We start from the raw sequence: 27,722 nt of genomic DNA on the forward strand, positions 1-27,722 counted from the left end.
ACGACCCGGGGCCGGCACTTGCGCAGGTTCCCACAGGCCAGAACACGCACATCTGGGGGCCACACGGCCCGAGGCCGGCACCGCGCGTAGGTCCCGCGCACTCGAGACCCCACGGCCCCGGTACCTACGCAACCGGGTTCCCACGGCCCCCGCACACCTGGGACCAGCACCACCCGGGACCGACACACCTAGGTTCCTACGGCCCGGGACGGGCACCGCACATAAGTCCCGAACACTCGAGACCCCACGGCCCCAGAACTCACGCAACCCAGGTTCCCACACCCGCCGCACGCGTGGGAACAGCGCCACCCGGAGCTCCATGGCACCGGCACCACCCGGGACCCCACGGCCCTGGGACCGGCACCGCCCCCCAAGCACTGACCTGCCCGTTTAAGCCGATTACCGTAGGCTCCGGGGAATCCGGGCTCATTAATAAATGGGATCGGCGGCAGGGGCGACCGCTGTGGGGCCGGGGAGCGATCCGGGGGGACTCCGCACCCCTTCCCACCGTGAGCCGCGGGGTTGGTCCATCCCATCGGATCAATCGGCCTCGTCCACCCATGGCCGCCCTCTTCACCGGGAAGGTCCTGATGGCCAACCGGGAACGTGACGAGGTGGAGACAGAGCGGGAGCTGGGCTGGGCGCTGGAGAACAAGGTGCTGCTGCTCTACTTCGGGTCTGGGCAGTGCCCGCGGTGCCAACGGTTCTCCCCGCTCCTCAAGGATTTCTTCCTGCGGCTGACCGACGAGTTTTACGTGGAACGAGCTTCGCAGCTGGTCCTGGTGTATGTGTCCCGGGATGAGACGGAGGAGCAGCAGAGCGCTTTCCTGAAGACCATGCCGAAACGCTGGCTGGCCGTACCTTTTGGGGATGCCTTCAAAAGGTACGCCCCGGGCAAAGTAGGGAGATCGGCCCTGCATGCTGCAAACAGCCCCTCTGACCAGCCCCGGCTGTATTTTCATGTATTTAGAGTCCTTTTCCAGATGTTTTCCCTCATATTCAGTCTCCGCTGGAGCGGTCAGTGCGGTGCATTAATGGAAAAAAAAAAAATGGTAAAGCTGTTTGGCTCCACCTATTTACAAAGCAGAAACATTTCCTCTTCCTTCCACCTCGCTTTTTGCTGATATCTTTGTATTGCAATTTTATAACGTGCTATTTATAGCTTCTAGACACCCGTCAGCCGACCCTCCAGGCAGGACACGTAGCGTGAAAGATGGATGCAGCCAGGCGGGTTGGAAGGACTTGTGTATTTAACTGTAACCTCATTAGCAACAGAACAAGCTGCAATTAATACCGAGAATTATTTCCAGCTCCTTTTGAGGGCAAATTGGAGCAGCTTAATATTTAAAGTGTCCTGCTGCTGTTTAACCACTGCTCGTGTAAAACACGTCCCAGCAGCTGTCCCGCGTCTCCCCTACCTCGGGGAGCTGACGCCCAAATCCCCTTCCCCTTTTACCGGACTCACAGAGATCCGCATTGGACTCTAATTACCAGCAATGGACAAACGAGTGGGTTAAGTTCAGCAAATAGGCTCTGTGTAACTCCGCACCCGTACAGCCGTGGGAATCCTACCGGATGGAGGAGGATGAGGAGTGGCGAGGGCCACTACACCCTTCCCAATTTGAGGTTTTCTCCTCTCTTTGCCTTGCAGGGAGCTGGAGCTGCGGTTTGCCGTGTCCGAGGTGCCCGTGGTGGTGGTGCTGAAGCCGAACGGGGAAGTAATCGTTGGGAACGCAGTGGAAGAGATCCAGCGCATGGGCCCCGCTTGCTTCCGAAACTGGCAGGAGGCTGCCGAGCTGGTAGACCGAAATTTTCTCTTGGCAGAGGATTTTGATGACTGGGCCAGGAGAAGCATCACTGACCCCATCCGCCGTCTCAAGTACAAGCTGGACAAGAAGACGGAGGCAAAGAACAAGGAAAGGAATGAGGAAGGTGAAGAGTCTTCTTAGGGGCTCAAAGAGGTGTGGCTGCACGGGCTGACTTGGCCGGGGACGACCCTCAGGTTGCTGTCGCTGCCTGATGGCTCCAGAACGGGAACATCTATCTGTATTGTAGAATTTCACTAAAATCACGTTAGTTTTCCAAAAGATGAGTTGTTTTAAGGCAAACGTGCTCTACTCACATGCATGGCTGTTCACACCTGAAAAACTGGTTAGTGTCAATGAGGATATTCCGACCCTGACTGAATTACTTTTCCTTTCTATCAGACTAGGACCTAGAGTAGTAAAAATCTCACAGTGACGTCTTTGTCATTTATTTACCAAAAAAGTGTGAAGAATAGTAACTGGTAAAGACCGGCAACCGTTTTAAAAATGGGAATTGTATTTTAAAAAAACCCGCAGCATGCCCAAGCACTGCTATGAGGGTACAGAGAAACTGTGGCTAATGACAACAGGAACAGAATCCCTACGATACGCCAATACAGGGTTTTTTTAGGAGACAGACACCCACACGCTAAGCGAGCACGTCCTGAGAAATCTCCCGTGTCGCTTCTCACGTTACACTGCTGAAAAGTCACGTTTTGGACAAACCCTGCTGAGGAGCAGATTGCTTCCATGACCGGAATTACAACACGCAGGGGCTGCCCCAGTGATCTGCCTCTCCGCGCGTGAGCCACCTCTCTTTATCTGCTAATCGCGGTTGCCATCTGCTGCTGCAGCGTGCGCCGCGCCGCAGACGGCAGCAATCCGCTGGGAAGCCTAGTCCCGTGCTGGGTGGAAGATCTGCCTGTCCTAAACCTACCACAACAGGCAGCGGGTGGCAAACCTGCCAGCGCAGTGCACGTCGCTCTGCTTCATCCTTTCAACTTCAACAGATTTGTACAAAGCCGACTCTCCGAGCGGCTGAGAGGGAACACGCTCCGTAAGCCAAAAATCTCTTTTACGGAGCCTGCAGGGAATCCTGCTGCGCGCATCCCCCACTCTCCGTAATCAAGGGGTCTGAAAAGCAGGAGAAGGGGGAAAGGGACCGTTAATTTTTGCTTGTTTCTGGTGCCCTGTTCTCCACTTTGCTGGATCCATGAAGGATCTGGCAAGGAAAGTGCATGTTGAAGACCGACAGAGAGGCCGTGCAAGGCCAGCTTGTTCAACTTGTTTTCTCACTTAATCCTCCCTCTCTTCACCAGGCAAGTTTGACAGGTAGACTAGGGAAGGAGGAGAAGTCCTATAAAATAAATGGTTGGGAAGGACTCTGCTTTAGGCAGAACAAGGGCACTTCCTTCCTTCAGGATGCTCTATGGTGTGTGAAAAGGCACAAATAAAACCCAAAAGTGCTTTCAGGTGACCTACCTGCTGGAGGAGTTAAGCTGTCCTGGCTGACGGTCACTAATGAAACAATATTCCATTTACCTTGGGCGATGTCCAGCAGTTAGTATGCCTGTATTGAAAAAAGAAGTTACAAATCACAAATTAGGAACCTGGAGCAATGGGAGGGAGACAAAGGGCAACATTTTCACCTGTTATTAACTGGCAGTCAGTGCTGCTTCTCGTCCCCATGGAACTTTGATGTCAATAAAAGGACACTCTCCACCTGAATTTATGTAAAGTGCAATAATATTAAATGCGGACTTTTACCAGCCCTACCCATTTATTTTTTTAACCATCGTATTTTCCTCTGTTCAAAACCAAAAGTTGCCCTTTTCTTGGTTGTTGTGCGGAAGAACAACAGGCCAAGGAAGGGACACTGAGCAATCGTGAAAAGTGAATCTGCCAGCACAGGAAAGTGCTGGTGTGCCAACATCATCATCACCACACAGAGAAACAAGTGCTTTAGTTCCTCCTCTTGATTTTTGGGATATTTTTTTCCCCAGTAAAAGAAGCCATAACACTTATGAGTGTGCTTTACACAAAAGCATGTCCTGAAACCAGGACAGTGTGAGATAGAGTCATTCTTCTCTTATAATTTCTTATAATTTCCTTATAACTTCTTATTGTTTTCTTATAACTAATAAAGCTCGGCAGTACATGGCAAGCCAAGAACACATAACCGACAAGCTGCGTGCTGGCAGGAGTCAGTCTGTAGATCGGGGAACAAGGGCAGGCAGCGCCGGCAGATGCTCTGCCTGGTGAGTGAGCACAGCACTGCACGCTGGCTGTGAGGGGCAGAAAAATCCTACAAGCAGCCACAAACATTATTTCTCCATCCCAGATTCCATCAGAGATGAAAATCCTCTCAATGAATGCGTTGCATGGCGCTGTTAAGACGTTTAGCTTTGCTTTCATGCGTGGGGCTTATTATTTATACTTATAGAACAAAGGGCATTTGAACGCTTGGGGCAGTATCTAAGCATCCTTTAGTGGAAATAATCAATTCCTTATCTATTTTCTATTTCAAACATGCTACCTCACAGTTGGTCAGCATAATTCACGGAATCTCCTTACAAAGGGACTTGCTGTTCTGTCAAAATAAAATATACTGATGCACGTGGAATCATGAAGATGCTTCACAAGTTTCAGACAGCACAGAGTTAATGAAAGCTGGGTAAGGAGGATGTCTCTGATCCCCGAGATAGCCTGGGAAGTGAGTAATTTCACAACTCCCAAGAGGAATGTGGAAAATCCACACAGCCTGACACCTGTCTGAGGTTGCAGACTCATCCCACGCAGACTGCGCGTAGCGTCGCTCCCCACAGCAGAGGCACGGGGCAGCCCAGCGGAGATTCGGGAGCCGAACTGCACCGGGACACTGGCAACGGCTCAATTTTCTGGTTTTACCAGCAAATACCAAGATGCTGCGGTACTTTGGATAAACTGAGAGATTTCTCATGAGAGGTGATGGCTTTTTCCTCGCCTGCATTTTAGCTGAGGAAGGACAACGAAAGAGATGGAAGACATTCTCTACAGCTCGCCTAAACCAACATTTTTACTTGCAGATAACGTTATGGTAAATAAGAGAGACCGATACGGAAATGCAGCGCTCTTGCATATGGATATTTGGGGCTTGTTTTTGATATCCAAGCCTTGCTAAGAAAAAGTTTCCTAAACTTGGGTTTTCATTTGCTGGAAAGGGTGTGAAGAAACTTGGTAATTAAAACTTGCTTCAGTCATTTCTCAGAAAACACTGGTTGCAACTCTACTGCATTAGAAAATGAATAAATGCTGAGAGCATGAGAATTCGTCCCATACCTTCAATTTTTTTCCGAGTGCTTTGTCTTGCATCTCCAGTTGCTTTTGCAGAATGCTGCTGCTTCTCCTTTCAATGAGGGGGAGCCGTGCTTACGGCATGCGGGACTTTGGAGGTGCGCACCCAAAAACATAGCCTGAGAAAAAGGCTCACCCACCGGACTCAGGAAAGCTCTGCAGTGGGTGTTCCACCTCGCCATGAACGGACCAGGAGCCCAGGACAGCACCGGTTGTGCTCGGATTGCAGGTGGATCGCCAGGCAGACGCCTTCCACCCGGCCATGAGCCCGACGGCGGGTGCCTGGCTGCTGCCTGGGCTTCGATCCGGAGCCCTGCCCCTGGTGATCACGCCGGCCGCGTGCACCTCACGGACGGCGAGGTGCTCTGCATCACCAAACACCTGAGGAACGTCGACAGGAAATTTCAGAACTTCCGCGAGCTCTTCCGAAAAGGTAAATATTTTTCAATCCACTTATTTGCTTACAAAAACAAGCAGATTATGTTCAGTAAAAGTGATCCTGCCTCATTCTTGCTGCATTATTTATTTAAACCAATGAATTTAGACAGCCCTCGGACAATTTAGAGTGGCTTCTCACTGTGCAGATATTTAATTATGCAAACATCTTTTCCTATAATGAATTGCATCAATAGATAAAATTTCAGAGCACTTAACCGTCTAAGTGCACAGGTTTCCTCCAAATGCGATGCAAAAACACTTCAAGTGCTATTGACATCACCTGCAATTACTCACGAGTGAGTTAAACTGGCTCAAAGAAAGGGTGCCTGCAATAACCCTGCCAAGAAAACTGGGATTCGTCATCAGGAAAGGAGTCCAAATGTCATGAGTCGAAGAGAGGCTCAAGCTGGTGGTGCTCCGGGTGGTGGTGGAAGCCCAAGCGTGTGTCCCAGCCTGGAAATGCGCTCCAGCAGAAGTGCCGTGCCTTCCTGGCCGGCACACCGGCACTTTCCTGTCTCCTTTTCCCCTGGATAGCCTCCTTACTTGCAGGACACTCTCCAGGCTGGAACCCAAGTGAGTAGACCTAAACCAACAATTATGAAAACAGTTATCACAGGCTCGGTGCTGCTGTAGAGACCTTGTGCAGCATGGCAGCATTAACAAAATCCCTTCAACTACTTGCTGGAACAAGAAACCTCCTGGAAGAGTGCCACGCTCTCCACCAAGGCATCCGGAGTTCTCTGTGATCCTGGACTCCCCACCCACGGCCGCAAGCTGTAGCTCTAGGTCACAGTGACTGCCTTTACCCCAGGCACGCCGAACAAGTTGGGTTGGCCACATTTCTCAAGCAAACTCATAACTGTGGTGGTGCTCTTGGCTTTTAACAGCCCCCAAACAATGCCAGCTGCACATGGAAATCAGACCTGCCTGTGCTGGCAGCTCCTCCTTCACCGAGCATCTTTCCCAGTTCACAGCTTGGGACTGTGTTTTGCTCTTGGAGATTGGCCTTTGGATGTAAAGACACAAAGATACATGATGCTCCCGCAGCAGGAAGCGGAGATACTCATTGCTTGGGCTCATGGAGTAGAACCCAGACAAAAGGCAGCGTAATGCCTCATCGAGTGTCCTGGCCCTGGTGAAGGACTGGGCAAAAAATTTCCACTTCCCTCCATCGCTGCATGTGGGCTTTTTGTTTGCTTCGGTCTTTAGTGTTTGTTATTTTCTGTTTCGCACAGAACTTGAGGTTTAGGTGCAGCACAGCGGTACAGGTCCCTGGCTGAAGTGAGTTCATCCTGGGAGAGGTGAGGATGAGAGTTTATGCATGCAAAAAAATGGTAATTTTTTTCCCCTTCTTAATTTTAGGAGAAGTTATTTCAGCTTCTGTTGAAGCCAAACTAGCAGACTTACTGCAAGCCATCTCCTCCTTCCTGAACACATATCCTGCTTTGACCTGGGATGCCATCCAGCCTGCCGTAGCAACCCTTATCGCCAATATCAATGGTAAATCCGTAACCTTAGAGAACCTAACGAGCACTGTAGTTACTGCCCTCTGCTCAGTGGTGATGCAAAGCTTTCAACCAGGCTCAGCACAGGCACACATGGGTGTCCACATGCACGGAAAGCACAGGTCACTACCAAAGCTGAGAAGCCGGTGATCATCAAGGCTTATTCATATCTAGATCACATCGTTAGGGATGACGGTGCTTTTAAAATGCGTGAAAGAGAGAAAGGCTTAGACACGAGCGTCTTTTATTTAGGTTGGCAATCATGCTGGCAAACTGTGCTATCTGTGGGTTTTCCACTGATAAAGACACATCGCGTTCGGATGGTGAAACCAAAAGCATGGAAACGCGAGGCTCCAGGGAGCTGTTCTTGGCTCGGTTTTGTCTGTTGGAGCAAGGCGGCGTGTGTCAGGACTTCCCTCAGCGCTGAATTCCTATATAACCCTGTGCAAAATGTTTTCATGTCTTTGCTTGTCAATGCGTGGCGGGGGCGAGAATTAGGCTGACCCACAGAGCGGTTGTGGTATTTTGTTTACACAGTCCTTGGAAGTCTACAGGCGCTATGCACTAATCAAGAAACCGTTCACAGGCTCTAGGAGGTAAGGGTGATGTCCTACACCCTGCTGACCTTCTGGGTTGGACGGTTTGAATATGAATCCTTACTTAATGCCCTTTTTATCCCCGTTTTGCATGTTACTGTCTTGGGAGCTCAGATATACTTAAATCTAGTGGAAAATCATAACCTGAAAATTAGTCTCAGCCTCCTCAGAAGAAAAGGACGGTGGTTCCTGGCCTTTGTTTTGGGAGTCAGATGAGCTTCAAGAGGAAGCACTGAATGTCCCATCCCAATATTCTGTGTATGAGCAGAGCCAGGACTGGCACAAGGCTCTCAGCGGGGAGCTGGAAGGAACGAAAGTGCCCTAACCACACCACCACTTTCACTCCCCGGTTTCATTCCTCCCCTGCCTTCAAAAGACCTGCCGATGTGAAAATACAATCGCCTTATAAAATAGCAGTGTTGACGTAAAGGGAAGTTTAATGAGACCTCATAAGGGCTGCTCCTGTGAGTTGTCTGCAGTAAGTTGCCATCGTGCTTGGTTTAAAATAGTAATTAAAAAAATTCACCTGTCAGAAATGCAGAAGGAGCTTGCAGGCTGCGTTGGAGGAGCTCCATGTCAGGAGAGCAGTCGAAGCAGCTTACTGCCCCGTGACCGGTGCCGATCTGCCTGCACCAGCAAGTGAGAGACTGCTGCTACAGCTTCCCTCGTTAGAGAACCTTGTTATTATGCTGTGTACAGCTCTGTGTTACGGTGGAAGTGGAAGACGGGCCGTTTCTCAAGAGTTCCTGTGCTTTTCTGACCCTCTGATCTGCAAAAGAAAGTTTAGGGTTTTACCATCTCCACTTTTACCCCCACCAAAAACCCGACCAAAAAAGGACATTCTCAGTCAGCAAGAATGTCTAGGAAACAGGCTGATGAGACTGGGAATTGGCATCCTGAGTTATGTTTCTGGTAGCTAAGGAGCCACACCCCTTGCTCTGTGTTAGCTTTTATTAGCTTTTTTTAATATATAATTACTCAGAGGGGTGTTGCTGTACTATGTTGCAATCCTTTTGCCTATAAATGCCTTTACACTAGAAAAACACTTTTTATAGCATTTACCTGTAAAAAAAGCACTTTGCAAACAAGGTATGATAATTATACTTAACGTACCTGTAATTATACTGATTGAATATACAAAACTGAGACACAGGCTCGGGAAGAGCTGATAGGAGAAGCTCATCATGCTGACCCCAGCGGCACTGTGCCATGGTTATGCATCCCAGTTCTCCTGCTCTCTTCCAAAAGTCAACCGTTACCTCCAGAGCCTGAGCAGAAACCGACACGTGCCACATTCACTTGAGCCCAAAACATTCAACACTGAAGCAGTAACTCTGAGATTCTAGGATTTTTTTTTTTAATTAAACAAGTGTTAATGATGGAAAAGTCAGGTGAATCTTAACGCTGACTTGTGTCTGCTTGTAGTTAGTGGGACAGAAGAGCCTGTAGATTTGCCTGCCATGAAGTCTGTGGTGCAACCTCAGGGAAAAATTTTACAGAAGGAATTTAGCAGCATTACTTGAGTCTCCAGCAGATGCTGAGGAAAGGGAAACTGCTTTTTGGGAGTTCAGGGCCACAAGCGTATTTTTTTGGTTGTGTAAGAAAACATAGTTTAAATTATTCATTATTTAGTGAAGAAAAATGAGTGGCTTTGCTGCTGAGCACAAGTTTGTTTGTTGACTGTCACATTTTTGCTGTCAGTTTCTCTAATATTTGCAGAAGAAAAAAGTTCACTTCAGTTTCTGCTCGCTTTGAGCTATAATCTTTGAATAGATGTTTTCTATTTCCCGTAGCACAGTTCCATCATTAAATCAGAACCAGTATTCCAAAACTGAAGGCAAAATTCACCAGTTTTAAAAGATGGCAGCGCTAACTATGTGCTTGCAGCCAGTAAATCAATTGCTTCTGAGCCGGAGCATATCGTACAGCGTGAGGGGTTGGATTTAAAGCCTTACATCCCAGCCCGCTGTCTGGGGAATGCTCCCAGGGTGAAAGACACCTTGAAGCAAGCGATAGCTTTTTCCATAGCTCATCAAAAACTTACAAAATCAGGGCTTGTTTTTATTCAAGAAACAGACCCTCACAAGTTTAGATTTCTGTTTTGCTGAGCAGAAGCCAAGAAGGGCTGTGATCTCTGAGAAGGCTCCGTTACACCCACGTGCCAGTGAGGAGAGCAGAGGAACGGTGGGTCAGGCAAGGATCACCGCTGCCCTGTCCCTGCCCGAGGTGCTCATCCTTTCTCTCCTTCTTTTAACTTAATGGCCCTTTCCCTTCACCACCGGCAGTTTCTCAGCGGTTGGTTCAGTGTATTTGGAAGCACGGGTGTTTCTTAGGAAGCCATCTGGGTAGAGAAACTGGGGCTGCCGTGATAGCTGCAAGCACTGAAGCCAGGAGGGCTCAGAAACGGTCCCTGCTTCGCTATTTACCAAGACACATCTGAGTTATGCAAATTGCATGATCAAACAAATGTACGCTGCACGCTGCTTCCTTACGCGGAAGCGTGTCTGCAGGAAGCAGATCTGGCTACAGCAGCTGCACTCACCGACGGGTGCCTCTGCCCATTCTTTCAGGCAGGTCTTCCTCACATGCAGCTATCATGGGCCTTTGGATAACTTCTTCACATCTGACCTGATCAAGAATTTGTGTTTTACTTAATTCAGCTGTGGTTGAAAGCTGGGTTATTTGGGATTCTGCTGCTTTCAGAGCAAAACACTGAAGATTCAGCCATGGGAGACCCAGAACCAAGTGGTATGTGATGGCATTCGAAACAATCTATTATAAGTGTTTGTAATGTAAGCTTTTGGGGCATGATATGACATATGACGCAGATCAGCCTGTGAGCCAGCTAGGAAATATGGGTGCTAGAAAAGAGCTGTAAGTTCCTCTAAATGGGGTTTCCACAAAGATCCCGACTGTTCAGTTCTCTGAGTCTCTCTGAGAGTTGAAGTTATTTGATGCATTTGCACTGGACATTGACTTACAAGAGGAGAGGATGCAAAGCCCCTTTTTCAGGAGGCAGAAGGTGCAGTGTTTTCTCTTAAGAGACTGGAAGTACGTAACGCTGGTACTTGCATATCATCAGCTCAAGTCCCTCTGACAAAAATTTGTGCCACGTCCTTGTTCTCAAAGGTGATGACCTTAATTATGAACACAATCAGTTTGAATCAGAGTAACACTTAGCAGTTGAGCATCTAAGAGGTCTGTGTACCACGCGAGAGCACAAATCCCTCCTGCCAGCGCCGCATCTTAACAGGGGCCAATCCTTGGCGCTGAATTCGGAGGTGAAAAACTGTCGGTCTCTGTAATCAGGGAAACACAGCAAACAACATTAGTCCTCTCCCTGCTGTCACATTCAAATGCATCATTATCCTTGTAGCTAGAAAACCCTTTATTTCAGCTTGCCTTTCAGCCACTGGATCTTGTAATGTCTTTGTCGTGAAAATCAAAAAACCATTAGCAGAATTTCTATAGCTCACAGTCATACACGGGGATAGTTAAAGGATGTCTCAGTGTTTTTGATAGACTGAATAAGCTGGGCTTGTTTGGAAACTGTATTGTGAGACTAGTTTTCTGCCCACCCTTGCCCTACAGAGCGCTTTTCTGCCTTCAGCAACAACCCCTTGTTAGAACGGACACGAACATCTAACGCGCTCGTCATCCAGCATTGCGTGCGCAGGCACACGCAGAGCCTGCTTCTGCCCGATGTTCCCCTTTTCTACGCTGCCAGAGTTGCAGAGGTCCTCTTTCTGAAGCATTGCGTGTGAAGCTCGCGTTAGGCAACTACCCATTGTGTCCATCTCTGCTTTTCAGGGCAGAGACTTCCAGCTGGACGATATGGCATCCATACCTAATTTGTGGACGCTCAGCTGTATGCTGCAGTGGAAGCGTAACCATTTCTGAGGCCACTTTGAGACTGTAATAAACAGCTGTCTGCCTTATTCGTTGGCCCACAGTCTTGGTCCCATCAGGCACTTTACCAGGAGAAACGATGATACAAGTCTGATCATTTAATAAACCCACCAAAAAGCAGGAAACTGTTTCTGAGATCCTTCTAGAAACAACCCTATACATCAATTAAAGATGTATTTTTGGGTTTGTCAGTGAAACAGTTTTTAACATGTGATGAAGGATCCCACCCAAAACGTGGCATGACCGTAAAAGTCAAATGCCCTTGAGAAATGCAGAGCGTCTTTTATCAACAAAATCTCACCTGTTAACAAGGTTTGACAGCTCTTTTGCAAAACCAAAGTGACTGATACGAACGATTTGTTCAGCCCTATTTTTTAACCAAAAAGTGTCCCGGATTCATTTTTCTGTGGCTAATTGGGAGGTCCTTTTACTGCTTTCCAGTACTAGCAGCATCTGCTGTACTTCACTGTCAGAACATGGTAAGTTCCTCTTACCATCACTAACATTTCCTTATTCTTAATATTGAAGAAACAAGCAGCCAGAAGTTAATGTAGTTGTACTTTTCTTACTTAAAAAGCAAGGTTTATTAACTAAGAACTGCAGGGGGCTGCCATCTATCACGACAAATCTGTTTTACTAATATTTTCCTCTAAAGCTGGCAATCCCCTCACTTTTATTTTGCAAACTAATGCACCTGTGCTCAGTTTCTGCTGTCAGACAGGTCAGAAATATTTGCAGTGTGCACGCCTTCTTTTTCAACGAATTGATGTATTAAGTGGAAATTCTCCTTCCCCCCCCAGCATGTTTCATTAATCCCCTCATTAATACATACTGCTATTTAAGACATCCGACCTTGCTAGTATTTCCTGTCAGTTGTGGGTGATCGCACCTTTCGGTAGCGGTTCCAGCCTCCTCAAAAATTAGCCGATTTGTAAATTCAGTTTTTGCCAGGGCTTTTGTTCCACTGAATTAGGAAGAGAAGATGAGAAATCAGTGACAGATGGGAAGCGGTCTTGGTTTTGCAAAACCGTTGTCAAGGAACTTGGATTATTTTGTTCCAAAAATTTTGGTTTGTTATTCCTCAGATAGACGGCAGTGCTGATCTAGGCAGCTGGAGCATCGTCCTTTGCTGCTAGCCATAGCCAGAGTCTCACTGAGGGGTGTCTTGGTTAAAGGGGAAGGATTACACGGAGGAGTGGCAGATGACAATTTTAGAGTTTTCATACTTATTTGGCCTAATTTGGTTCGAACCACATTGTGGCTTAGCAAGCAGGGGATTTTACAAAGATGCTGCTAAGAAGCACGAGTCCTTTTATGCAGAAACAGGAGATTTGCCCCGGTGGAAAAATTCAGATCTTGTGTTGCAAAGTGCAAAATTGAGAGCAGAGGAAGGTGCTACCAGGAACAGGCGTGTGATACTGAGGTTTGGCAACAGCGCCATGCTGAATTAGGGTTTTAGACATTTACTTCATTTCACAGTAACTGCGGCTGAAAGGGAAGTAATGCTTCTGCTGAAGAGCAGAACAAGAGTTTCTCCTGCTAAAAATACCCTTGATGCTCTGCACACCCACCACCGTGAGAGCTTGCTCTCCCCGTAATGGCAGAAAAGGCAGAGAAGAGCGGTGAGCTTCCCAGAAGGTAGATGACACCGGTGAGATGACAGCTTGTCCACCCAACGCAGGGGCAGAACTTCACACGACAGCTGGCCCGCGCTGGTGTGAGTGTTGGCCGTGCAGAGATGCTCTCCTTTGGGACACAGGTCTAACGCCGACACTGGAAGGGGTTTCTGCTGGAATTGTCTAAAATGAGAAGAATAAGGATATACTGTACTTCAAGAAACATCAATGGTTTTTAATCTCCAGAAGCGTTCGTTTCTAGATCAGCCTTCCAGTTGTCATGGGGTTGTCCAGTAAGATAGCTGGTTTAAATTGAAGCACTCATTTGTAAATCAGGTTGCAGTCGCAGCTAAAGGGCAAAGGACTGAGCTGGAGTCTCTTCCAGGCCTGTGGTCTTACATCCCAGTGCCGCAGCAGATGCTCTGCTACCTAGTCCTCACTGGTCAAGGCGAAGGATTTGAAAGATGAGTTAGTTTATGGATATTTCATCAGGATTTGAAAGGTGAGTTAGTTTATGGATACTGATGGGAGCCTCTGCAAGCCTGCCAGGCACAGGGGCTCCATTCTCTTTCCAGAACACAAAAATGTGTGCAGATGTTTACATATTTAGCAAGTGGGCAGTCAGGAGTACACGGTTCATCAGGAAGGGACATCTTGAGGGTGTCCAACAGACAGCTGACTCATGACAGCTGTGAACAATGAAGAGCAATACATTCAAGGCAATTAATTTCTTTGATGAGATACATATGAGGCACAGGAACCATTTGGCCCAGACCCGCACATGCTCAAAACCACTCAAGAGATTTCAAATAGATGGGACAAATTGGTGCTGCTTCTGAACGACAAGGGTATAGGGAAGCACATGTTTAAACTTGTGAGAATGCAGCTAACAACACCAGCTACGGCAAGGCTGGGGAAGCTTTTTATATCCAATTTTTCCACCTTCCTGCTTCCACAGTATTCCTTATAATATTATCTTATTGAGATGAAGCAAGACTTGTGAGAACCCAAGGTTCTTGCTTCTCTTATGGCACCTCACAATAGCTGCTTTCAAAAGCAGAACGTTTCATTTTGCTCATCACCAGCGCTGCTCAAGTTGAGTCACTTCTTCCTGTTGTACAATCCTCTGCTAGGGGTAACGAGAAGTTAAAGCTGCCCATCTGCTCATGCAAAGCAACAGGAGTAGTTAGGGTCCAAATTAAATTAGCATGCCTTGGATTTGTTACGTCTTGGATTACGAATGACTTACAGAGAATACAGGATGAGATGTTTGGTAAACTGCCCGTCTCAGGTTGCTCAGGGTGAAACGTTGATCTATCACAATTAAGAAGGACAGGTGCTGCGTTCAGTCTGCAGTTCTCTCTTAGCATCATTGATGCTTTTAAATCCCTTCCCCAGGTCCCCCAAGCATGGCAAGCCATTCCGAGCGGTTCCTTGCAGCTCCTTCAGACCTCGCTGGATTATGGTAAAAAACCAAGCGTGTCTTCACACATTTCAGTGTCTCATTTCACTTTGGAGTAAAACATTCAGAAAACTTTTAAAGAACGAGGCCAGCATAAATATTAGTGATCTGCTCAGTAAAGGAAAGTAAGCTAGGAGAGTTCCCTGCTCATTTCTTAGTGCAGAAGGGAATGTAGCATCTGGCCCAATGCTGCTCAGCACTGACTGAGTAGAGGCATGGCTTCAGTGTCCCACCCAGCCTTCTTCACAGTTTGTTCTGTTTTTACGCTGGTGGTAGGGTTAGATCATGGCTTGGATGCCGTAACTATACGGTTGTCAGAGCGCACTTTCGTTTGACACCAATCAAGGAGCTTTGTGGAACAAAATCCCTAATACTTCCCCATCTTTCTTTTAATTGTATGACAAATCCTTTTTTTGCATTGTCTGACATCTTTATAGAGTAAAAAAAATACAGACGTATATGTACATGCTCACAGCGTCCCTTATTACCAGTACAGAGAAGCTAGTCTTGTGCTCTTCTACACCATTTTGGCTGGAAGGGTGGAAGATGACCAGGATCACACCTCTCCCCCGGCAGATGCCCAGGAGCTGGGTCTTCCCCTGCGTGCTGGGAGTTTCCCAGAGTCATCGGCCTCTCCCAGAGGCAACGTGGCTCTGCAAGTCTGGGGTCAGCAGCGGCGCGATGCTGCTCACATAGCCTGCCACCTTGCTTAATGGCAGGCCAGCTCCTAATCAAAATCTGACTTGAAAAAAGTCTGTATTTTTCAGGACTAGGACAAGGCCCAGGAGTAGCTACAACTAAATGAGACAAGCTGGCTTTTCTACAAAACATCATCTGAGAAACATTTGCAAGTACTTACTGCTCACTGTCAAAAACTCAACTATCAGTGAAGCAACTCTAGATTTAGGTCAACCACATCCTGTTTCCTGGAATGTCAAAAGGACAAAGAAGAGTGAAGTTTTCTTTTGTTTTTACCAATTGTGCCCCGTTTACATATTTTAGAATGTTTTTCCTTTGGGTGTTTTTTTGTTGTTCCCCCCCCCGCAACTTTCAGCCCCCAGTGACAAACGCATGACAGTGGAAAGTGAGACTAACAGCATCACTCACCCCATGTAAAATGCATGTGCTCGCCTCCACCGTGCTACATGTGCCACTGCGGGCAGAATACGCTTAGACCTTACAGGGAGGCACGGCAGGAGTGTATTGCCCCTCAAGTGGGGACAAGCTCATTTCATATTTTGCACGCCCAATAATTTATACCCGCTGGGGACTGAATGAGATGCAGGATTTCGTAATGTAGGTTATCACCATAAATCAGCACGTATAATATTGAGAAATGGTCCCTGCACATAAAACATTGCGACACACACACACGTGATGCGCAAGGAACAGACAACTTCTGCAGCGCAGCCCAGCCCGCACGCCGCTGGACCACGGCTATGCCTGCTGTTTTCTATCTGCACGTGGTTCTGCCGACCCAGGTTGTACGGCGTGCGCGTGGGTTTGATCGAGGCACGGGGCATGCCATTGCATCCCTGTGAGCCTCTCCATTGGGTCTGCCAGCGCATCACCAGCACCAAACTAAGGACACTGGTGTGACTTCAGCTCAGAGTGGCTACGATAAAGGTTTCTGCATGGTTTTCGCAACTGATCCCGGGTCTGATCGAAAGCCCTAAAATTAGCTTTGGTGTCTCCCCTGGACATCTGCAGACCCATTTTCTGGGGGGTTCTGCCCAAGGAACCTTGATGAATTTACCTTTCCCAAAGTTTTCTTTTGAATCCCATCTCACCCTCGGCCTCACCTTGCCGTCCTTTGCCAGGCCATCACAGTTTGTCGCTTCCCTGTGAATCTGCGCAGGACAGCAGGGCTCGGCCACGCTCCCAGGCATCTTTGGAAACCATCCTGCTGACCCCAGGGAGCTTTGGGTCAGGCGCTCCAGCAAAATTATTTCTTCTCCACCTCCAGGTCTCGACAATCAAGAGAGGACACCTGAAAATAGGAAGCGGTACAGTGAGATATTCCGGAGCTTGGATGCCATAGAAATCTCAATTGGAAATGCGTATGTAGAGAAATGGGGGTGAACTAGTTTTCTGGGTCTTTGCAACCTTCATTTATTTATTCATGTTCTTTTTCGCTCTACAGGACAGTTGATATGTTTGTTGGTGATGCTGACAGCACTGATGACACAGACCTGAGCACAGAAAGAGAGGTCGTTCTGGTAGGCAAAGGAGGAGTCCATTTTATTAAAGAAATTACCGACATCCATTGCCAAGGCGCATGATTCTACGTTATTAAAATAATTTTTTGGGTGATCATCAAAAAAATAGTTACAGCTCTTACTTGAATATACAGAAAAGAACTGTACAACACTTTGTTATAACAGTGATGAGGTGGCAACAGAGCAGCTAATATTTAGTGGAAACATTCAGGCATTTGCTGTTTGGATTCATATTTTTCTGGAAAAGGAGATGTGGAAATTGCTGGTTTAAGTTCCACGTGCTAAGAAAAAGATCAGGCAAGACAGCAAACACAAATACATTTGAGAGTCACGCATGAAAAAACTTTAAAATTTTGGCCTTAAGAAACAGAAGCCCTTTATCGTAGAACTTAATGTTTTTCACTTGCTTTGGGCAGTATGGGACTTTTGCGGATAATCAGCCTCATTTCATGCTTTTCTCTATAAACAAAGGGGCTAGGGAACTTAATTTTTCTCTGACAGCCACTGTTCTCATGTAATCATATTATCCCATGAGCTAAACTTAAATAAAATCAAATATTTTGTGATTTATAGTAAAATAAGAGCCACCAGCATTCATCCTTGCAGCCCTTTTCTAGCCTGATCTCTCTGTCGTGGCTAAACCACGACACTGCCTTAGCGATGCGTTTGCTCCGTGTTGCTGTCTGTGGCAGACTTTTACACCGTGCTACCTTCCCTCCATCGGATCTCAGGCTACTAGTTTAACTGCACTGGCTCGCTTAGCTGAGCAACGTGAGCGCTCCAGCTGGCCTTTTTGAAAAACCCTCCCAGTTTCTGAATACTTGTTTTCCTTCACCATTTTCTTTTTTTTTTTTTCCCCTCCTTTTCCCCACCCACAGTTGAGCGAAAGTTTCTGCAAGAGCAAAACCAGTTCCGAGAGGCAAGTGCAGGCAGACATAACAGGTAACTGCTAATTAAAAATCAAAGAGGCGACATGAGAACAGTTGGTCAATCACCTGGCAATGGTCCTGGCAGGCTCCTAATGACACGGATGAATAATGCCAGTGTCTGTGCTGGCATCGGTCTCGGGCTGATGCCCAACAAGGATGCGGATGCCTGTTTGAGCTCGGTCGTCCCGCTGCTTCCTCCAGCGCACGGATCTTCCCCTGTTCATCCATTAATGTCCTGTTAAGGAGCTTCTTACAAGGTCTTGATTTCTAAATAACAAGACATCAATTTCCAAAGGTTTAAGCACAGTAAAGATCAACCCAGTGTAACTTGGGATACTCCAAAGCATTTTGTTACCTGCTGGGAGGATTCTTACCAGCTCTGTACTTGTCGCTGGCATCATAAAACATAACGTAAAATTGGTTTTTCTTCCTATAAAGTCTCTATGAAGAAAAAAAAAAATTCTAAGCTGCTTTCTCACAGATTCCAGCTTGAAACATGTTTAAATTTGCTCACTGCAGCATGACGGATCTGTCTTCAGTTCCGCCAAGGAACAAGAATCCTTCCTGCAACACCCCAGTAACACATTAGGTTCTTCACTTCTGGTTTTCAAAACAAATTAAATCTAAATATTTAATTAAAAGTGGAGAGCAGAGGAATATGCCTGTATAATTTGCCTGGAACTTGTGTGGTTCCGTGGGTGGGACAGCATGGGGTCACCGTGAAGTAGATCATAATGACACTGTTCAGTGAAAGAACTTTTTTATGGCTGTTACCTGAGTATTTCACAGCACCAACTCTTGGGACTCCAATTTTGCCACTCTTGGGGGAGCCTCTGCCTGTCAGCCAGAGCTGTTTCAAACCTGGATTTATTCTGTTGCAGCTGAGGAGGCAGATGAAATGCTGATAAAATGTGAAGGTGGCATTGACGCAGCCCTCGAATATGCCAAAATGTGGTGTAAATATGTCAAAGAACTTCTCAGCTGGATTGAAAAACGTCTGAGTTACGGTGAGTCTGTGCGCAGAGTCAGGTCGGAGTCTGTATGCTTTTTGATAGCTTTTTTTTTTTTTAAATCACAGCCAAGAACATACAGTTGCAAGCAAAAGCATACCCATGAGAAACTGGCCAAACACCAACCCTTTCAGTTGCTTTTGCCCAAAGATAAAGACATGGAGTCAGAATTTCATCCCTGAATGATCCTAATTGACTGAAATAACCTCTGGCTTTGACAAACCCACATCTGCAACCATGAATCTGGTGTCTACTCTGCCCTTTTACAGAGACCGAGTTTGCCAAAGGGATGGTGAAGATAGCAGAATCGGGACGAAATGCCATCTTCCAACAGGTATGGGACCTAGTGACGTTCCTGTTCCACTGCACAGGGTCCCCTTTTGGAGGGCAAGCAAACGTGAGGCTGTCTGCACACACGAGCTGCTTGTAGAGTCCAGCTTAAATCCTACAGCAAATATGCCTCCAAAATCCTTCCTGAAACTCTCAGTATTGGACCAGTTCCTTTTTTCTTCTATTTGCTTATAACACAGTGATTTTTTTGAAAATTAGATAGAAGGATGAACTGGCAAGTATTTGGTACAATACTGCCCAGCATAAAAGCTCTTCTGCTTCCAGCATCCTGCTTTGTTGTCCGAAATACCCATCCCGCCATTTAACCAGTGTAGACACTCTTGCCTTTCTGTAGTAGCTCTTGGTCATAGCTGCCAAAAGCTCCTAAATTTAGGAAAGCTGCAGTGATTATCTATCATTTTATATTTGCTTTTTTCGGTTTCTGCAGTGCAACATGCCTCTTCAGGCACTCTATACAATGGTCCTGGAACATGACATAAAGGTTGGAAATTCAGCGAGTGAGACTGTAGGATTGCTCCAACAGAAGGAATTCTACCAGGTACTGTATTTCTGTGGGGGCTAGACAGCTTTGCTGGAAGGTTAGATGGGAGCATGACAGAGGCCTAACAGAAGTGATTTATCCTGGTCTGAGTGGGCAGAGGGGAAGAGAAAAGGAAACGCACACCAAGTTTACGGGAAAGAGAGGCATCTTGCAAGGTTTGCTTTCTAATGTCATGCCCCCATCTGTCAGATACCGTTTCGTGCCTCAGGAGGAACTGTTGCTGTCCTAACTATTATTCCTCTGCAGCCTCTCTCAGCCAAGAAGAATGAAATTGAGAAATGGAGGAAAGAATTCAAAGATCAGTGGACAAAGGAGAAAAAGAGAATGGTAAGAGGCCAACAAGATGGGCCTGACCTATATGCCAGGCACAGCTCAAAACACTGAAAACAAATATTTATGAACCAGTGGTAACTAAATAATGTGATATGCATCCTGCTATTGAATAAAATACCTTTTCTGAAGTAATAGCGGCATTCCTGTGCCACCCTGCCTGTGCTACCTGCTAGATCCCATCACCTCCTGTTGCCTGCAGAGCGAGGAGGCAGTTTGGGTTTGCACGCACCAGCCCAAGGCTGTCTTCAGCAGAGAGGGATCCCCCCGCAAAGGCAGGCTCTGCGCCTGCGACTCCTCGCAAAAACCCAGCTGCACGCGCTCTGCTAGCGCTTCGCCATCAGCCCTCTTCTCCAGGGTGCCCTGCTGGGGAGGAAGACACTCCTGGGCGCCTTGCAGAAATGATCCAGGACAGCTGGGTCTCCACTCAGCTGTAGAAGAAACCCAGGGGCTCCCTTAGAGCTCCTGAACTCTGGGAGGAGGGGGACAAAGGATGGTGATGTATATCGATATGTATTGAGTGATAATATCCACTTGAACCAAGAGACAGGTGCTTTGCGTATAAGCAGAGTACTGCTGTGACTTGTTCCTCCCGCGAAGCCTCGCTGGGCTTCCTAAAACCCGTTCCTTTTCCCATTCAAGAATGAATCCTTGTCATCCCTGCGCAAGTCCCGCTTGCAATACATACAGCGCTGCGAGGAGCTGGAGAAAGCAAAGCACCTGAGCGCCAAGGCGGAGGACGAATACCAGAGCGCAGCCATCACCAACCCCAGCAGCGCCAGCAAGCAGCTGGAGAAGCGACGCCGTTCTTGCGAGGAGGCACAAGCCAAGGTGATGAGTTCAGACCAGGCTGTTGGTATTCACAGCCGGCCCGTGCACCATGTTACGGCTTCTTCCCACCCATCCTGGTGACCTTCTCCTCCTTTGCTCCGTTTCTGGTCACGCACAGGTTCAGGAAACAGAAGCTTTATACAAGATGTGCATTGGCGACGCCAACTTTCGTCAACAAGAACTGGAGAAAGTACGAGCACGGATCGTCTCCCATATTCGGAAGCTCATTTACCAAGGGGATGAGGTGCTGATGTGGGTATGTGTAGTCTTATAATTTCTCGTCTAATCTTCATTTCAGGGAAACTGCTGTTTGGGATAAGACCCCTGGGGCTCTTCACCATTTCACTGTTGAACCACCCTATAGCCAACCATTCTCAAGCAGTTGAAATTAGGAGAGTGCTCTGGACATTGCTTTGCTACCAATAATTGTCAGATACATAAGCATATTTTCAGTCCTGCTTTGAGGACCCAGATATCCATAGAAAAGGCCTGGAGGGGAAAAAAAAAGAACAAAACCAAGCAATAATGGCAAATAGTTTTTATCCAACCTGTTAAGTAGAACTATCATTAAGTAGAAGTGGAGGTAACTGCATTTGGGTAATGAAAAACTGAAGACTGGTGAACTACTGTGAGATGCAAGGGAGAAAAAAAGCACCTGGGCTTTGACTAGCAATGATTATTTTCTTTTTCTTTCCCTGTGAGGTGACTTTAAGGATGTTTAAGCAGCGGCAGACTCAGTCAGAACAGATTCCAGTGGGATACCAGTACCTGTCTGAGGTCTGCAAGCCATACAAAGCAGGGGAGAAGTACCTGGAGTTCATTCAGGCTCTGCAGAAGACAGACATCCATATGGAAGTGTTTGAGTTCGAGCCACATGCTTCTGGAGGGCAGAGGTAAAAAAAAAAAAAAAACGGAAAACTTGCATCCTAGCTGAAAGGAGAGAAAGACAGAGTGCACAGAGCAAAAAGGATGTTTAAATCTCTATGAAGTCACTAGCAACGCTGCAGTGTTGTGATTGCTAATCTCAGAAAAGCCCGCTGCCTCAGATGTGAGGATCTTTTCCCTCTGCATAGCTGCATTAATGAAGAACAGGTCTCCAAAGATGCGCTTGGTTCCTTCTGCTGAGCATGGGACCAACATCAGTAAAAGCAGGGCAGCAGTTTCGTACCATGTTCGATATTTCTATCATTTGCCAAAGGTTTGGATCGCTCTTTTCTCACGTGGGTGCTGTCTGATTTCTAAATTTTTCCAGTGGATAGAAAAGGTGAAGTTACATTGAAAAAATTTGTTTTCCTAGTTTTGAGCAGGTGTTTATTATAGTCTCCTTGCAAACTCAGCTTACACCTGTAAGCTGCCTGAAACAGATGCTTTGTCTCAGGTACCCATAAGGCACCTCCGTGGCACAATATTGTCCATTGTCCTTCACTGCTGGAAAATTGTTTGCACCCCCTTCTCAGGTCCCCTCCCAGCGGCAAAAAGAAGACGGCACTGCATTATACAGGGCCCTCTTCCGCAGCAAAGGACGGGAGCACTCCAGAAGATACATCCAGAAAGCAGTTCTCCACAAACGGTGAACAGAGTAGGTTGAATTTAATAAAGATGACCCAACTTTCTCTTGAGTCACTGTAGTTTACTTTAGATTCGTAGCCAAAGAGGTGGGAGAGGTTCTCAAGTCCTTAGGGCAGTGCGTAAAGCTTTGCTCAGACTGTGAGAAAAGACTGACAAGTATTTATGGATTTTCTTGGGAGGTTGGTTTGGACTTCCACCCTGTGTTGAAGTATCCCAAGGGCACTCGGGATGGTCTTTCACTGTATCCACCTTTCGTAGGTGCAAACAAATCCCTCTGCAGTGACACAGAAAGCCTCGGTGGGAGTTGTGAATCCCGATCCCTGGACTCTCCCAGTTCTAGCCCAGGTGAGAGCCCTAGAAATTCTTGTCTAGTATTGCCCAAAACGGGAATAAAGTTCACACTGACCCACTCTGTGCATCATGAGGACAAGAACAGCTGTTTATATTTTCTCTCTTCTCAAGGAAACTCTAACAGGAAATTGTTGAAAGCTCCATCCACTGGCACCATGTCCTCCTCAGATGATTTTGAAGAGAGAGATTCCTTGCAAACCTTTGAAAATGGTGAGCCAAACACATATTTGACTCACTAGGTGGAAACCGTGCTTACGTATCGGTTCCTTTTCATGCTTTAAAGCTGTTTTTGCAGAAAATGGCACATCCCAGCAGCAGTTTAAGAACATCCTCCTCTCCAGCGCAGCACAGACCCACCGGCTCTGGAAGCTGCGAGGGCCATCCAAGTGCAGGGAGTGCGACACCTTCATGGTCAGCGGCTTTGAGTGCGAGGAGGTGAGGGCTAGGATGCCTTGCGTGGGAGCCTGGGGCAACCATCGTCTTGCTGAAGGTCTGCGGGAATGAGGGGCCCCTCCGCAAAGTTCTGTGCTTTTTCTCTCTCTCTGTTACACAAAGCGCAGTTTTCTGTCCTTGAGTTAAGCCATCAGCTGCCACTTGCCTGAAACAACCCTGCTGAGGTTGGTGGGACTTTGGTGGTTGAGGGAACAAGTCCTCCAAGTTCAGCCACTGCTGCAGTGCTGTGCACCACAACCAGACCATAACTCACATCAGTTCTGCCATTTCAGTGCTGCCTGGCCTGCCACAAGAAGTGTCTCGAGAACCTGCTCATCACCTGTGGACACAAGAAGTTGCCCAGCCGAGTACCTCTTTTTGGCATTGACTTCACACAAGTTCCTCGAGATTTCCCAGAGGAAGTTCCCTTCATAGTGGTGAAATGCACCTCGGAAATTGAAGCCCGTGCCCTCGGGGTGCAGGTGAGTAGTAAGTTTATTCTCACTGTGGTCTTCTCTGCTCTGCGCCCAAACTCCTGACCTCTCCCCCTCTGAACCACGCAGGGGATCTATCGGATAAGCGGATCCAAAGCCCGGGTGGAAAAGCTGTGCCAGGCGTTCGAGAACGGACGGAGCCTGGTGGAGCTCTCCGAGCACTCCCCCCACGACATCACTGGGGTCCTGAAGCATTTCCTGAAGGAAGTGGGTACCAAATCTCTGCCGGGAGACCAGGCCTCAGACGACCATATTCCTTGGTGCCAGATCAGCAGGATGAAGTAACACGCTGTTTTCTTCCCCCTCACTGCAGCTTTCGGCACCAGTGCTGCTGTCCCAGCTCTATAACGATCTCATTACACTTGCCAAAGATTTGCAAAAACCTGGGGAAGAAAAGTTGGACTGCGCAGGCTTCCTTTCTGACCCCATCCAGAGCATGAAGGACTTGCTGAGCAAACTGCCTGGAAGTAACTACAACACTCTGCGGCACCTTATCGCGCACCTGTACAGGTGAGGAGTGTGCTGGTTGTCAGGCTGGTTAGTGCCAGGTCTGACCACAGGAGATCCCTGTTGAGACCTCGCAGCCAGAGGAGCGGCTAGCTCAGCACCACATGTGTATGAGGAGAACATCTGGGCTTCCCTGACCTGTGACAGGGCTGATCTAGAGCCAAGCAGGCAGCTGTGAGGAGGGTAAAAAATTCATTCATGGAAAGGACCATCTTGCAGGAATTAGGAGACAGTCTTAATGACCAAGAAGGACCAGAATGTCCTCGCTGATAATGCTTCACAGCTCAAGTGTAGAGCAAGAGGTTCAAGGAATGACACGAACCAAGCCCCCTTCACCCAGCTCTGAACGCAGGTCTCAAGAAACAGCCACTCATTAGGGCTGCACCATCCAGGCAACTTCCGAGATATTTTTCTCTGGAGTTTCCCAGACCAGAGCTCTGCTCCCCAAAAAAGATGGGGGTTCTCTCTCTACTAGAAAACGGGGGGTTTTGTGCATTCTGTCTGTGTACTCAGTGCATTCGGGTCGACAGCTGGGAAGCCCCTAACAGTCCTGTTTCCCTTTCCCAGGGTGGCAGAGAAATACGAAGAGAACAAGATGTCCCCAAACAACCTGGGCATAGTATTTGGGCCAACTCTGATCCGGCCAGGCTCAGGGAGCGATGTCTCAATGTCATGCCTTGTTGACTCTGGGTATCAAGCCCAGATTGTGGAGTTTCTCATTCAGAACTACGAAAGGGTGTTTGGGATGGATGACCTGCCTTCATCCTTATCCCTTGGATGTGACAATCCTTCACAAGAAGCATCGGCGGAAAAGGATGAAGGACCTCAGAGCCCAAACCCAGTCCAGAATATAACTCTAGAGGTAGAGCTCCCAGACACTGAGCTGGGCTTACTCACCCTGCTGTAGAGACAGAAAGGTGAACTAGCAATTAAAGAAAACTTTTTTCACAGAAAAAAACATTTGCTATCAGAGGGTTCTTCCAAGAGGAAGGAGCAGGGACCCTGTTGCACATGGAGTGGGAGAAACAGAAAAAATGATGAGCTACAGATCACTCAGCAGCTTCTCAGACCAATCTGGATGGTTTTGCTCCACGTTTTAGATCCCAGTCATTCTGAAAAATTGTGGGGTTCTCCATGCTAAATTGCTTGGGACACTGCTGTTTCTCTCTGTAAACAGCTCTACAACTTGGGAAGCAGCTACGTTCATTTAAGACCCAGCAATCCCCCAGTACAGCCATACAGGGCTCTGCTGCATCCCTGGGCAGTGGCCATGGACCCTGTTTTTTCCATCTCCTGCTACAGAGCATTCCGTGTTCTTCCCAAGCTTCACAGCTCTTTCACAGCACTTTAAAAACACAAATAGGCATAGCATCCCTGAGCTGGGACATGGTGGTTTTTTTTCCTTTTCATAGTTGCTTGGTGAGCAAGAAAGAAGAAATTACTTTCCTAAAGTTAAGCCAAAGGGAGCGAGATCCAGGTTCAGGGATCCTCTGCTTCCTGCTTTTGAGTCATGGGTGCTTACGTGCAAGACTGTGTCTGCAGTGACCATATCCATGGCTGACATACAGTAACACTGCTTTCTCTACACGTCCAGTTCACTGAGGAAGCAGAACTTAGAACAACTATGATAACAGTTGAAATAAAATCACCAGGGTAGACACAATTCAATTCTTGTGTGCAGAAGTCCTACAGGATTAATAAACCTTCACAGAAAGAACTTTGAGATGCACACAACTACTGCCTTTGACTATTTTCAAAGCCATTTTTACCCACTTCTGCAGTGTGACCGAATTCCACAGGAGATGTCTCAAACATTTAAAAAGAGAAGTTGCTTCTAAGGGTACTCTCATTTTGCCATTAATAAAGCTGACCTCTGGAGCCCTACCCAGGTGACCTGATCCTCGCGCAAACTCACACTGGTTCCATACGAACCACGACTCCCAGGCACTCCCATGTCCTTCACTCATCCTCCCATTTGCACTTGACAATAATTACTGAGTTACAGCTAATGGCTTGGTTTCTGATGTTTCCCCTTTTTATTCTGAAATGGGCTACTTTGGCGTCCCACAGGAATCTGTCTCAGCACACTGCTGCTCTGCAGAACGCAGCGGCTGCTTTCTGCGGCGAGTTTTGTGGCAGTTGCGGCACAGATGCTGGAGCTGGCGGGTCTTGAACCATCATTTGCTCTCATGGCCCTGCCCTGTGACCTTCTGCAAGCTCCCTCCCCATTCCACTAGATAATCTAAGAGAAATCAAGGCATTTTCAGCTCAAGTCATACCTGTCTCTAACAGCTTTTGGGATGAAGTGGGAGTTGACAGTATCTTCATGTCAAGTAAGAGTCCTGTATAAACACTCACGGCTTTTTCCAACAGAATTTCTCCTCCAAGCATGGTTTAAATGTGGACTCTGTCTCTGATAACTCGTCTTCCAGGGATGGCATCAATGAGCTGACTCTGGAGGGAGCCCACAGCCCGTTAAGCGCAGATGCCCTAGGTAAATGAAGTGGTGATCGTGATGCTCTTACAGGTTGTCTCATGCCATGTTCGCTGGTTTTCACACCTCCTGCCTGCCTCTACACAGCAGAGGAAGCACAGCTGGGCCCTCTTCGGCATCGCTGCTTGGTCTTGATGCAGATAACCTATTGCAGAGCAACCGCCACCTCGCTCGCATGACAGCGCAAGCACATTTTCCACTGCTCTCAGGAAGGGCTTTTTCCTGCTGCTGCCTCAGCTCTCGGGCCCACAGGCACCTACCAGCATTCCTGGCTTTAATGCATCGAGGACAGCCTTAAGAATATAAGCCTGATTGATGTCTTATACCTCTTTAAATGCATACCTTGCGATTGCTCCTGATTAAAGAAGCTGTTAGAGGGAGGCGTTTTAGCCTGTTAATGCAGGAGGGTTTTCAATCTCCTTTCTAACAGGAAAAGAAGTCATCAGCTGACACTGTTTGCTGTAGTAACCTTGTCTCACTATTCTAAGATAACTGTCTAATTTTTTGTTCAGAGATGAATTCAAGTATTGCCTCTGAGCTGGAGGACCTGGAGGACTCTGTGCAGGAAGAGACAGACAGTGCTTTGGACACGGTCCTAGGGACCCAGCCCAGATGCCATTTCAGCCGACAGCCTGTAAAATATATTCGAACCCAGGCAAAAACAAAACCAGTCATTCCCAAGTCTTCCAGTCTGCCCTTGAGGACTACTTTAGCCAACGTGGCAACAGGGTCTGGTGCAGAAGGCAACCCTACCAACAGCAGCTCCACAGCAAAGGACGTACTGGAGGAGAGCACCAGGAGCAGCTCGACCGACACAAGCACACTCAAGCAGCGCCCAGGAGGGAGACAGCAGCTCAAACATTTTGAGATCACACAGGAAACTGCCAGGATTGTCTCAAAGTTTAAAGTTGATAACACTTCTGTGTCCCCTGAGCCTTCTCGGGAGAGTGCAGGAGGTACTGAGAAAGCAGAGGACCCCAGCCCTGGGACATACTTATAG

General features: G+C 47.5%; 2 protein-coding genes across 2 annotated transcripts; both read left to right on the top strand.

The window, feature by feature from the left end:
• Positions 1 to 560: 560 nt before the first annotated feature.
• On the top strand, positions 561 to 1,949 carry NXNL1 (nucleoredoxin like 1; the record flags this gene model as incomplete). Its single annotated transcript, XM_082012160.1, has 2 exons — positions 561 to 883; positions 1,652 to 1,949. The coding sequence occupies 2 exons, from the start codon at positions 561 to 563 to the stop codon at positions 1,947 to 1,949; spliced, it is 621 nt and encodes a 206-aa protein (XP_081868286.1).
• A 3,288-nt stretch (positions 1,950 to 5,237) lies between these two features.
• On the top strand, positions 5,238 to 27,722 carry GMIP (GEM interacting protein; the record flags this gene model as incomplete). The annotated part of the gene is made up of 22 exons (XM_082012130.1): positions 5,238 to 5,571; positions 6,939 to 7,076; positions 16,631 to 16,724; positions 16,808 to 16,883; positions 17,762 to 17,825; positions 18,694 to 18,819; positions 19,092 to 19,156; positions 19,601 to 19,711; positions 19,961 to 20,041; positions 20,687 to 20,875; positions 20,994 to 21,131; positions 21,578 to 21,768; positions 22,333 to 22,454; positions 22,703 to 22,789; positions 22,907 to 23,005; positions 23,091 to 23,230; positions 23,521 to 23,709; positions 23,791 to 23,928; positions 24,035 to 24,231; positions 24,796 to 25,090; positions 26,602 to 26,722; positions 27,235 to 27,722. The coding sequence occupies exons 1-22, from the start codon at positions 5,319 to 5,321 to the stop codon at positions 27,720 to 27,722; spliced, it is 3,402 nt and encodes a 1,133-aa protein (XP_081868256.1). The 5' UTR covers positions 5,238 to 5,318.

Source organism: Phaethon aethereus (genome assembly GCF_964289735.1).
Source record: "Phaethon aethereus genome assembly, chromosome: 32".
In the NCBI taxonomy this organism is placed as follows: Eukaryota; Metazoa; Chordata; class Aves; order Phaethontiformes; family Phaethontidae; genus Phaethon; species Phaethon aethereus.